The following is a 14,453-nucleotide window of genomic DNA, read 5'->3' on the forward strand; positions in this document are numbered from 1 at the left end:
ACTCAATTCAATGTTATTCGTAAAAATAAATGGCTACCTATTGACGTATTGACAGGTTATCTATTGTAATACTTATATGTTATAATCAATTTAATAGCCAAGTTCTGTGTGGAGAAACTCATCACGCGGGACTACGAAAGACTGCCCCAAATATAGAAACAGTCCACCCAAATGTATACTTTGTCAAGGCGCCCCCACATTAACAGCTATTCAAATGCGGCCAAACCTTAAAATATATGTCCTAACGTCATAAATAGGGATCAGATGTATAGGCAATATAATCTATAAAAAAAAGCATTTAAAATGACAATAAAAACGTATTTAATTTATATATGAAAATAAATTTACTACAAAATTAAATAGTTTCTACTCAGATAAACTGTCTTCGGTAAAACCTTGACGGTTTGGGCTTAAAATATTTTCGTACATAGAAAATGATCTTTCAACTTTCTACGTCCACGGGAGTTATTGGGGTGGACTGACGAACAATGCATTTATTTTCATACGCGTTATGAACATATTTTAATCTATAGATAGGTACGGGGCCGGATTTACCCATAGGCCACCAAGGCACGTGCCTAGGGCGCAATTTTTTAGTTAATTTTTACTTTTAAGTTTTTCATAATTTCATAATTATATTTACCTAAATTTATATTACTTATATATTTTTTTTTTTTTTAAATTTTTATTAGAGAATATACAATCTATACCCATAGGCATAATGAGAATATGTGCTACATTATATTAAAACAAAACATGAATAGGGTGAGGGAAGAAACCATCCAGTGATCGCACTTCCTTTTGCTTAAGTATTTGTGTAACTAAATATTTTTTTTTTAAATATTGTTATACATTTTTTTTTTTTTCCGTTATTCATTAAGAAGATCTCTGCACCAGTTTCTTTTTAGACGTCGTGGAGGGTTTCCAGGAATCGTGTGAGTGGCTAGACCGGATATTAAAGGATTTGTGTGAATAGATAGTTTGTTGAAAAAACGTTTGTAATACGCGTTTTGGCTTCTTCGTGTATATTTTTCATTTTTAAGTCAGAGTGGAGAGTAAAATTTGTTACATAAGGAGGAGCATTGGTGATGGAGCGTAGGATTTTGTTTTGAACGGTTTGTATTTTGTTGAGATTGGATTTTTTGGCATTACCCCACAGTTGGAGTCCATATGTCCACATAGGCTTAATTAAGGATTTGTAAATAAGCAGTTTGATATTAAATTTAGTATGTTTGTTAGTTAATAATGTTTTGAGCATCCGGATGCGTGCATTTAGGGCGAGTTTTTTTTCCCTTACATGTTACATTTTATACTAATTTTTTTTTGCATGAAACTGGAGAACGGCTCACATGTAGTCACGTTGCGATAACGTTTTGATTTATAAGCTATAATAATTAATAACCTTGCCGTTCGAGTTTAATCCTGCGACCGACGCGCCACCGCTAGAGGTTTGTCGTCTTAGATCCGGGCTCCGTGTACCCGTGTATTCTATTACCCGTTCACAACCACGACCCCTAGTTCACACTGCTCATAAATCTGCAAATGGATTACGATTGTAGAGACTATAAAAAAAATAGAGTGCTCACCACTTTAGTCAGTACCTACCTGGTTACCTATAAGAAAACATCAATTACATATTAAAGATTAAACATGTCCAGTAAAAAGGACACCAGTTTAAAAAAATAAGCCAAGAAAACTTGGCCAAACAAGAAGAAGCATTCAATAAAACAATTTGTATAGATTTGTTTGATCTCATAGAACATTACCACCCCCCGGTGGGAGGACGCCAATGTACGGGGCGCTAGTATTGTAATGCCTATAGGGGCGAAAAAATAGTAAGTCCGCCTCTAGTATTTTATATACTATCTACTATCTATATAGTGTTTTATATAGTACTTTTATAAACGTTAAATTAACTGGCCATACCAAATACTCGATAAAGTATTTAGAAATATCGATAAATATCGCCGATGATAAAACCCATTAAAAATTATTGGCAGACGACAATGCCCAGTCTTCAGAAAATATTATCGATTTATACCGTTAATACGTTTGTACGTGTATAAAACTAACAAATCAATTGAAAATTAAACACAATAAAGGCATTTAAAAGTGAAAAAGACACAAAGGCATTTAAAAATAATAAAAAAATACGTTCTTCATCTTACATATTAAATGACACACATTTTTATATAAAAATTATTTCTCTATTATTATTAAAATTTCGGTCACTTTCACACTATACCTATGTATAAGAAATAAGTCATGTTGACGTTGTAGTTCACTAAATATAAGCGCAAAAGCAATAAACGCACGTTCACGAGTGCAGCGTTCTTTCCAAACACTGCCTATAGGTATAGGTGATATTTTGATGCTGTTGATATAAATTAGAATATATTTTTTATTTTTATTGACCTTAAGCCCGGCAATTATGGCCATTAGCTGTTTTTCTTTTGTTTGTAGTGGGGGGTGGTTAGAACGGTTTGTTGAAACACGTTTGTATGTGTGATAAGGATTTGTAGCTAAAAATCCTGGGTTGTCACCCATTGGCCATCGACCTAACCGTCAAAAAGTGATTTCCTAGTACAAAAGGTAGGTACCAAGTTTTGTTCGGATTAGGTTATTACAACTCGAGTCAATAATTATGTAGAAAATATGTTATCCGTACATGCGCGTATACAGCCGTCAGAGGGTCGCGCCGCGGGTGGTCGGAGACCATGCGCGGGTGACTTACCGCAACGCACCGTCCGTGCTCTTCTTTCTCGCATCCTCCCCTCCATTCTGTCGCCGTCATCCTGTCCGTCGTCTTCGGCCAAGGGGCGAGCTGTGGACGGTTTCTCATCGGCAGCAGCACAGACCGCGGAAAAAGGGTCTGACGCATTTACCACCTTGTACGAGGTGGATCGCAGTTTCCGGGTGCTGCCGCCGGGTCCAGCTCGCCAAAACTATTCTTTACAGCTTTATACCCCTGGCCGGCTCGATGTTCTCATCCAACACGTCTTCTGGACGCAAAACGTCGTCGAGCGGTCCGCCCTCGGGAGTGGGATCGACAGGCCCCGACTCGGAGGACGGCGCGTCCCCACACGACCACGTAACAACTTGCTCACCAGCAAAACTGAATGGTCCTCTTCTGCTTTCGAGTTGTCGCCTTCCTGGACCGCGCAGTTGTATTGTTACCTAGCGGTGCTGCTTCTGGGATCGGAGCAACCTCCGGCTCTGCTGCAGATGGCAGCGCATCGCCGCTCGGCAATCCATCACTGTGCAAGGATACAGACTCTCCGAAGTTTTCGTCAAACTCCTTTCTAACTGCGCCTCCAAGAATCGGATTTTGTCCTTCAGACTCCGACTCCAGGGTCTGATCGTCGCCACTCGCAGTAGTTGCACCCGTATCAATGGCAGACAGAAGAAGAGTAACTATAAACGCACGAGGTATTCGTCGCTTTCGTCAGCATAAGTGCCTTCCAATATGTCGACGATCGCGTCGCGGTCGATGTTATAATAGTTAGTTGCCATCTTTCATTTTTTTGAGTGAAGATGATGTGTACGGTGTACGTTAGGATTTAATTGAGAATCGGTAATGAGCTAAATACAAATATTCCAACGCAGAGACCGATCCCGGAGAAAATCTCCCAGACGACGTGTATTGCCTACCAGCCAGCTAGTCTGTTTATCTTTCTCGTGGGCCCGCAGCACTAGAAGTATTTCGAGCGCGTTAATTTTTCTAAAGACCATTATTATTAGGTAGATATTGATATAATATAATATTATACCTAATATTTTAACGAGGCGACAGTTTCCAGTATTACGATTTGTATATTATCTATTCTGTGACTCGATTTATACTTTTAGGTGATATATTATATTTTTATATTATATGTTACGGACAAATAAGGAAATTGAGCAATGTCCAATTAGAATTGGACACTGTAGATTAAATATTGAATATATTAAAAATCATATAAAACATCTTACTGAGTACTTATATAAACATAAAAATAACTTGAAATAGATGTTTCAAGGTTCAAATATTAGTATTTTTTTACCTAAAAGTGGTTTGACATGAATGAAATGATTGATGAATATTATTGATTATTACTAAACTATAGTTATTTTAATAGTTTAATTTAAATTAATTATTACTAAAAGGTAATGTTAGACACAAATATGATGGCATTATATTACTTTATTTATTATATATATTACTGTTATTATTACACATTGTACATACGTTACATTAGATACCTATAATACCTATAGCTATACCAAATATTTTCGTCTGTATTTTTTTAGTTTGATTGTTTAAATTAGTTTAATTAAGAAAAATGGAGTTTACTAAAAGCAAAAGAGGGAAACAAATGGTTTTAGACGAGGCCATTATAAGAGCCAAAAGTAAATATTGCAATGACTATATTATAATACTTTCTATTTACTATATTGTGCAATGTGTACAGCTATTGACTATATTGTGCAATGTGTACTATTGATTTTAATATTGACTACGATTTGAAAAAAAAATTGTATAATTAATTATTATTTGAAAAAAACGTGTATTATTAATAATTATTTTTAAAAATTCGTATATTATTGTCTATTGACTATGATTTGAAAAAAAATTGTATAAATGATTATTATCTATTTGAAAAAACGTGTATTATTCATAATTATTTTTAAAAAATCGTATATTATTGTCTATTGCAATAGTATCATGACTATAATTTTAAAAAAAACATTTTTAAATGATTATTATTTGAAAAAAACGTGACAAAAAAAATTATTTTAGTATAATTTTAAATTTATAACAAATGTGTAAGTACTATTACAACTATTAATACCAATAGCGTATCATTTAAAAATATTATTGGCTATGATTTAAAAGAAACGTGTATTAATGTATTATAACTATATTAAAATATTAAATTACAAATTAAAATTGACTACTCGTTAATTATTATTATGCTGTAATATTCGTGTCTTTAAAATATATGAATTAAACCAAGTTATCAATGTAAAATGTTTATATAGGTAAATTTTGGAGCAAATAGACTGTCGCAAAAAACACCTTTTTATTTTGGCGCAAATATAGACTGTACCCAAAACGAATTAATTTATTTTGCTACAAATGGGAGATGCCCGAGTGTACGGATCGCGCCACACCAAGCCACTAAATATTTTATTTGAATATTAGTTTAATACTTAAAATCATATTCATAATATATCTGTTCGATTTAAATTAGATATTTTTTTAATTCCGATATATATCAGATAAACAAAGTTTGTTAGTAATACATTCATACAAAATATGGTGAATATTTTATTAATTTTTTGGTGATGTTTTTTTTTTAAAATTTTATATTAATATCTCTTTCGTATATAATATATTTTATTCAATGGGTTTCTGCTATGATATGGAAAATAGGTGTTATGATTATAATAACACGGCGACGTGTGTATGCAATTTAGCTACACGCTTTAATCCCAAAATAATGATAATATCATAGATTAGGCGTATATCCATTCTACTGCGGTGCAAGACCATTGAAATAGCTCGTGAAATATCTTAGGCCTATACAACAATATCATATTCGGCCAAGGCTTCGTCCGTCGCGACCGAAATACTTTGCATAAAGTATAGTTTGGTACGTTTCTCTTAACATAATGAAGCGACGATACGCTCGACTAACGACCATCGTTCAGTAGGTTGTTAAATGCACATAGACTTCTAAACCCATTTAGGTGGTCTAAGCGTATTATGTATAATTTTAAACAATATCAGTAGAAAACATCTAAATATCGATCGTGCCATCTTGGGGAAGAATTAGTGGAGACCCTCGTGAAGTAATTGCGTACAATTCCGATCGGTTTTGTAGATATTATATAGGTAGATGATGTTACTCTACAAGTAATTTAAATACTCGTGGGCAATCTTTTTTAAAATTTTACTGTAGTTAAAGTTTAACGAAATTAGGCCTACATGCCTCCATGTAAAAATACAGAATTTTCGTTTTTCCTATTTAGACGACTTCGCCAACTCTGTTGCTCTATTTTTTACCACTTTAGTGTTTTATTTATTTTTATCTAGAAATATTATATGAGAGAACACGAAACCAAGGCCTTTACTTTATAAAATAGATATGCAAATTGTATCTTAAAAAGTGTATTAGTCTTGAGGGACTAAAATGTCATCATAAACGTGTACATCCACAACGTATTCAAGAAGATAAAGAATTTCTCCGTGTTCAAGAATATTTTGTGAGTCAATATGCTTTTATATAAATATATGTTTTTATGATTATTTATTTCTAATATGTAATAGAAATTTAATTACTGCAATAAAAAATTCACGCGTAAAAAACTAAAAACACCATAAGACTTCATATTAATTGTTGTCACTTAAAGAACTTTAATAGTTTAAACCAATCATAGTTCAAACCTCAGTTATGCTTAACCCACTGATTTTAACAGCTGAACTCGGTAGTTTAACGATTGTATTACGGGCACTAAGAAGTTTTCTATAATATCATTATATTGTATTTTATCATTTTTTATATTATTATTACAAATTACCTACTGTTGTTTTCTTATTCATATATTATACAATGCATATTTCTCTTTTATACCTATTTATTTTTTTTTGTCTATTAAACTGTTATATTTAATTTAAGAATATTATCTTTTATAACAAATTGGGTTTCTGTCCGTTTTATTCAAACGAATAAATTATTATTGTTATTATAATACCATTGTAACATGTATTAAAGAAAAGGACAAATTATTATTTAAACTTTAATTATACTTCATACACAAATGAAATACAACTATATTCAATTTAAACAATTAGATATTCCAATTATATTTGTATGTATAATATTGATTTTATTATTAGACTAAACATGTTTTTAACTTATATAAACATTAGACAATTCTAAAATTGGATAATTTGATTTATTAAAATTTTAGCAATCTGTGGGTTCTGAAAATTATTATTTAATTAGAATGTTATATATATAAAAAAAAAAAATGATAGTAATAAGAAATATATAAAGTATAATTTAATATATTTTCCAATTTGTCTTTCAACACTTATTTCTTACTGTTTTTATCCTTTTCATTTTTTTGGTCTTTATCCTTTGAATCTTTACTAACAAGACCAACAGCTTGGCGTACTGCATCACTTTGTGAGTCAACACCAGGTAGATTTTCCAACACACTCTGAATAAATTCAGGATCAATCACTTCTGAATAGTCTTCTTCTACTTCCATAGCTTCCTCTTTAGATTTGGCACTCGATGTTGATGCTTTTTCTTCAGCTGCCGAGTCCTGCATAGACATTTGCATAGCAAATGCTATCTGCTCTTCTTCACTCATATTATTGAAGTCCACTTGAGCTGCAGTTGCAGCAGAAGGTCCAGAAGCTGAAGTGCCAGATCCCTCCTGTACAACCATTGGCTCATCTTCACCAGTTTCCATTGACATTGCCAAAGCACGCTCTAACATAGCTTCTTCAGTTGGAGCTGTAATAAATATAAGATAATATATAAAATACTAAAATGGGGTTTAAATTTAAAATAATGATGTCATTAGAAATATAATATCAAGGTTCATTTTAAGTTTTGATCAAAGTTGACGTATATTACCATTACTTCAGTTTACAGTTACTAATAAATTATTTAGAAGGAAGCCACTTCCATATATAGTATACTGTCACTTGTCTCCATCCTACAAATATACAATATAGCAAATTGATGTTCAGCAGTTCCAATTTTATAATATAACCTTTAACAATAGAGTGAATTGAGCTATTATCAATATTAAATGTATGAACAATGTATGTGCTTTCACATGATTTTCTTTACAATATTTCAATTTTTAATCTTATGTTATGAGAATATTAAATTTTAATAATTTATATACTCATAGATTGCTTAAAAGTTAAAATATTGTAAAAGCCCCATGTGAAAGTAGATACTGTGATAAGCTTAACAATTTTTAATAGTTCAATAAACTCTATTATTAAAGCTTACTACTCAAAATTGGAACTACTGGACACAAATTTGTGTTGTACGTTTTAAAATTGAGATAATACATGCCAGTATGGTGCCTTCTTAATATATTATAAGTATTAATACATAGTAAAATTAATTAGGTAAATTTAAAAAAAAAAATTACTTAATCATGTTAAATGCTACAACTGAACCATATTATATATTTTCATTTCCATGATTTAAAAAAGGTAATAAAAGCTCTTAAAAGGGTTAAATTATACCTAATATAATTTTGTTAACAATTGAAATGTATCATAAGATATTTATACACATTTAGAGGATGTAAAACCCACCACCCACGCCATGTTGTCTCGATCTTACACACAAGTAACATACGTATGTGGTGTCTTACTACAGATTATTAATAGTTAATATCAGAGAACTGATTTACTTATCAGAACTTTTAGAGGTGAATATAAACTTTACTCGAGTAGTTTTGTTTAATAATTAATATTTTAATTTTTAAATTAGTTATAAGTACTGACTAAATAGTTTATTTTTTCAAATTCATATAAGAAATTTGTCTAAGAATAAATATATTAAAAAAAATCTCAGCTAAAGTTTTTATTATTATCATATACAAATTTGTTTTAATATTAAGGGGACGCTACAGTGACATTTGTTGTCTCCGTCTATTAAAAAGTATAAATATTTTATAAAATATAAACTATAGTAATAGTTTGGTCAAATATTTGCTATGACGCAAGCATAAGACAGAGACAACCATAGCAGGTAAAATATAACTTTGAAAATATTTCAAATTTATGCTCCAAAAATTGTAAAATGTAGAAATATACAAAAATATGCATAAATAAGATTCATAGTTTTATTTACAATTATATTTTATAATAAAATATTTTAAATATTTAGTGTTTACTTAACATTAAAATCAATGAACAAAACTGAACAAATATGCAAGCATACAAATCTAAATTACAGCGATAATTATCATTGATAATCTTTTTTTTTAAATTATGTATATTTTTATTGTTCAGTGTGATAAGATGACGTGACACATAATTAATAATCTAAAAGACACAACCAAAGAATAGAATTTGAAAAAAACAAAATGTAAAAATTGATAGGAATTATAATCATTTTAATATTTGGATACTAGGTTGTTATATCTCATCTTGGAGTCTAAACACTCCGTAGCCCTGCTACTCGGGTTAATCTTGTTGCCATCCATAATATAAATATATCAGAAAAAACGTACAAAAAATAAATAATAATAATAATAAATAAGTGATAGTAATTCATTTATTAATTTTTTCAAACAAGTGTCTATAATGATATAATAAATTGGAATTTCTGGCATTTACCTCAGGCACTTGTCTTGAAACAATCTTAATTAATTTTAATATATGAAACTGTAAATTTAATAATGAAAAACAAAACAGTAATACGGCCCACGGTGGTTATTATTAAACCGTAACGCTACATATTTATTGTTATAGATGGCGGCATGATAATATATCTGAGTGGTGTGGCTACAAAGTGTTCACACACCTGGGTGAGAATATAACAAATCAGTACCAATAGCTTCTCAAGATTTATTTTGCTAAACTAATTGTACATATCTTATAATTTATTAGTAATTATTAATTACGAATTAGTATTCTAGTGCCACTAAAATATGATTTAACTATTTATTAATAATATTGTGGTATCAAGTTGAAAGTTAAAGGCCAACAAATTCTTTAGTTTTTTGAAACACAGGTAATTACAAAAATATTTTTTTCAGCAAATTTCCTTACTTTCATTAATAGTTTCTGGACGAGCAGTTGATGTTTCAGCACCACCAGATGCAGATTGACCTCGACGAGCTTCTTGCTCCTGTCTAGCTCTTTGTTCTTCCATAGAAACACGTAAAGCCTTTAAAAATAAATCACAATAGATTATACATTTTTTTCCCAAGAGTTGACTCATTTAATAACTAACTAAAGCTAATTCAGGATCTTCATTAGGATCAACTCCGAATTCATATCCTGTTCCGCCAAGACCAGCTCCTCCAGCACCATCTTCTCCTTGAATAACTGGAGATGATACTAATGCTTCGGAAAAATGTGAGCCTGGTGGTACAGCAATAAGATGGCTGCCACTACCATCTTTACCATTTAATGCATTAACAAACGCAGTTAGAACATCAGAATTTTCAGCCTAAAAATTGAATAATAGTATAAAATGTTATATAATTCAAGTTTAATTAAATTAATTTTTACCTCTTCACCAAAAGAAACAACATCCACATTAACCTTTTCTTTCTTGAGCCTCTTAGCTAATTTAACAATTTCTTTTTCATCCAAACCAACCGGACTGCCAATAAATGCAATTATACGCATTTTATGATTTTTTCCTTGACGATGCTTCAACGCTAACTGTAATATTTCAAAATATTTACAATTTCATGTACTATTTTAGTTTAAATTGTTTTATAATATATTGACAATAGTAGTACTTATTGGAGTGAAGTGACTATTGCTTATTTTTTTCTGAAGGTTTTTTTTAAATTAACCTGATTTTTAGTAAATTATAATACATTTTTTTAAATTTTTATACAATGTACATTTATGTATATTTTTCTGGTATATATCGTAGTCAAAATGTTTTGATTTTTAAGGCATATTTTAAGACCATATTTCAGTGATGACGCATATTTATAGACTATATTTAGTGATATTTTAAGTCATAAATAAATGCATATTTTAAGGTTTTTAAAGGTATTTAGCCCTAGTAGCTACTAATTTATGCTTCTAATATTTGAAAATGAATAGCTGTAGTCTAATTTGATTTTGTAATAACTACTGAATAATGTAAAATTTCTCAACTGTTCTCATTTATGTGTCTAGTGTGATATAATTTTAACCTTAAAGTACTCCTTGATTTGAAAAGTTCAATAAGGCAAAAGTGTCACTTATATTAATTTGTTGTATAAGAGTAAATACTTTATATAATAATAATTATAAATTACATGAGCAATTCTAATGCCAGTAGGAAAATTGATGATACCATTGGGTTGTACTTGATGCAATTTTGATAGAATCCTACCAACATCGGCTGTTAAAGTAGCCAATACACGAGCACTAAAAACAAAATGAACAACCAAGCATTAAACTCAATGTGTTAATTAAAAATATAGAAATTCATACTTGGCTAAAGTTAAAAGACCGACGTTGTTCTCAGGATTTGCACGAGTCTTAGAAAGACATACTAAGTTAACAGCATCTTGTTGAGCTTGTAGACGCGTAGGTACAAAATCACCATTTCGCATGTAGTCGCTGTTATCAACACTAAAAAGAAATATATAACAAGTCAATTTATGGGTATAAAGATATTTAAATATAATTTGAAGTAATTATTATTTTTAACTTCTGAAAATATTTAATTATTTAAGTAAATGAAATAGTTTTATTTTGTTTGTTTACTGTTTTAACTTACGGTATGAAACGAAACAAACAAATAAAATACTTTTTAAACCATATAAAAATGTTTGAAGAAAAATAATAAAGATTACTAGTTAGGTATGTAGGTATTGCTGTATTACTGTACACAAAAAATATTGAAATGAATCAAACATAAAATAATATGTAGGTATAATATACTTATATATTTGTCTATACACTTAATACATAATTAGTTACGGAACAAATAATTAAGCTTAAAAAAGGGACAAATATGTAACAGAATGTGTTTTGTAGTTGTTACGTTAACTAGCGCCATTACCAGTATACAAAATATGAGACTTGAAAATGAACGAATTTTACCAGAAAACGAATATCATTGTGTCTACTTACCATATCATAGTACTTTCGAGAACCATAATGAATGTCAGTAGATTTTAAAGAAACACTGAAATGAAAAACACTAAACGGTGAGCAGAGTGAATTTTCTAGTTATGATTATTGTTCCAATACTTCCAAACAATTTGCTAACTCATCGAAGTGATATCCGGGCTTGAACAGATATCCCGAAACGTGATAACAGCAATTCGATTTTTGAGATCTCAGTTGTGCCAACGTTAAGATCCGAAAATCCCATTTAAATATAATATATAAATATATTTATATTATTATATCACCGACTTCAGAAGTGAATCTCTACATGATGCCCCGTCAAATCCTTAACCCCTCCCCAAAAATTTTCACCAAAGCCTTGTACAAACAACATTTCAAACTAAATTATGAACGGGACGCTTTACTGTTCACGATGTATGATTTAATTTAAGAGGAAGTCATAATTTGTTTTCTCCATCAGACCAACATATAAGCCATAACATAATCTTCTGGTAAAAACTGAGCCGGCTTTTAGATATTACAAAACTTATAAATGATAATATTTTGGGGGATTTCACATATCGGTTTTGTATTTTATTGTTATTTGAATTTATTTACGACTCTAAATAATAAAAAATAAATTGTAGTAAGTTTAAATGGATATATACTAAATGGATAGGTATTAAAATATTGTTTTGAGACAATATTTAGACAAATCCATAGGTCGTAATCGATCGCCGAACGAATATTTTTAGTTTTTATTTATTTTATTACCCTAGGTAGTAGGTACCTACCGAGTTTTATGTTTTTATTTTAGAATTTTAAAATATTCTTAATTTTTTTTTAAATATTGGGCAGTTAATTTAATATTATGATGATAAAATTAAAATGTTTGGTAGTCAAATAAAAATTACACATTACATTGTTAGTTAGGTATTAATACTAATAGTTATTAGTTTTTTTTTTTTTTTTTTTATTAGCCTTCAGTAATAACTATTATGGCTCAACAATTAAAATATAGTATGACATATAAAATTAATGATGTTTGTTAGCATGAGCAAAATGTATACAAATAGATAAAATAACAACGTATTTATATAAACTAAAGTAAATAAAGATAAGTAATATTGTAGGTATGGTCTGATATACAACGAAAAGATAGATAAAAAGGGAAAAGGCCTGTACCCTATGAAACGTTTGTTGACAATCTCGGAAAGGAGATTAATTAGTGGAGTAATTAAAGAGTTAAAATTAGAAATAAATTCTGATAAAACATTTGAGATGGATTCCATGGAAGAGGTTACCGTTTTGGTCGCTGCAGCATAGAATTTCCTCGGAAACTGCCGAGCATGATCACCTGGGACATCGTTTGACGAAGACTTTGTAGGCGTTGGTACATTTGTATTTTTGCGTTTTTTTGTAACGGATTGATAAACACGGCATCCTTTGTAGTTGGCCTTGTGTACCTCAGAACAGAGCGCACATTTGGCTGGACTAGCTCGGTCCTTTGTGTAGTCCTCGGAGCGGTGGTCTCCACCTCATTTGACGCACCTAGATTCGTGGTGACAGTAGTTATCGGTATGGCCATAGGCTTGACAATTCAGGGGCGCCATTTCAGTTTTTTTTAAGGTGTGCAAACAGTTAAAGAGGCCAATTTTTTCCCACCTCCAGGCCAATCGTTAAAAAAACGTTTCTAGTGTTTTCAGTTTTTCATTACAGATTCATTACAGTATCAAAAACATACTTAATAAAAACATATTTTTATAGTTAACACATTACATTTTACCGTTCATACACTATGTGTATATAGGTACTGTATAGTGTATAGTAAAGATATTTTTAGATAGAATAGATGCATATTATTATTATTATGTCTTTTGTGTATCAGTAAGACAGTAGCCACTTACCACTTACACATATTTGTGTGTGCCAGTGGATAAAGTGATACCGATATCAATTTATCAATTATCAAATTAAAGAACACAATATTGTAATATTATTTATGATTATCAGTGAATAGGTGCGGTGCATGCACAATTAACGATTGGCAAACTGAAGGCCATCTGGCCATAGTATTAATTAGGCCTAGACCAATTGTGGACAACAAAATTACAGGGTGTGCGAGTGCACACCCTGCCCCCCCCCCAAATGGCGCCCCTGTGACAATTATGGCACTGAGGCGGACCACGGCGGGACAGATGAGGTTTTTCGATTATAACTTTGGTATCAAGTAGCGAAGTGATATTGAAAATATCTTTGTTATTATTCTGACGATATAAATCGACAAAAAATAATGGGAGACCGCGTCTATTTTTATCATGGACATTGATAACTTGTTTCACTGAATGTCCTTCTTCCGACAAGGCGACAGAAATTTCCGCACACAATGTGGAATGGTGGAGATTTCTTATTGCGACTCTGAAAGAGCGATTAACGCGAGCTTGAAAAGTATGAAATCTGGAATCAGTATTCTTGAGATGATTCAGAATAGTGTTGTAGTTGAGTACGCCTCTGGGATATACGATCAGGTACGATTTAGTAATAGTTATTAGTTATTAATAGTTATTATAGTAGTTCATTAGATATGATAATAATGGTAGTTAATACAATTTAAAAAAAGGCGGGCAAGTAAGTGTCC

General features: G+C 30.8%; 1 protein-coding gene across 1 annotated transcript; it reads right to left on the reverse strand.

Annotated features, from left to right (window-relative positions):
* Positions 1-6,769: 6,769 nt before the first annotated feature.
* On the reverse strand, positions 6,770-11,993 carry LOC100160865 (26S proteasome non-ATPase regulatory subunit 4). The gene is made up of 7 exons (XM_001947737.5): positions 11,837-11,993; positions 11,192-11,332; positions 11,014-11,125; positions 10,265-10,420; positions 9,984-10,202; positions 9,800-9,917; positions 6,770-7,511 (listed from the first exon to the last, which is right to left on the reverse strand). Exons 1-7 carry the CDS (start codon positions 11,860-11,862, stop codon positions 7,081-7,083), a joined length of 1,203 nt encoding a protein of 400 aa, XP_001947772.2. The 5' UTR covers positions 11,863-11,993; the 3' UTR covers positions 6,770-7,080.
* Positions 11,994-14,453: the final 2,460 nt, after the last annotated feature.

Source organism: Acyrthosiphon pisum, chromosome A1 (assembly GCF_005508785.2).
Source record: "Acyrthosiphon pisum isolate AL4f chromosome A1, pea_aphid_22Mar2018_4r6ur, whole genome shotgun sequence".
Lineage (NCBI taxonomy): Eukaryota > Metazoa > Arthropoda > Insecta > Hemiptera > Aphididae > Acyrthosiphon > Acyrthosiphon pisum.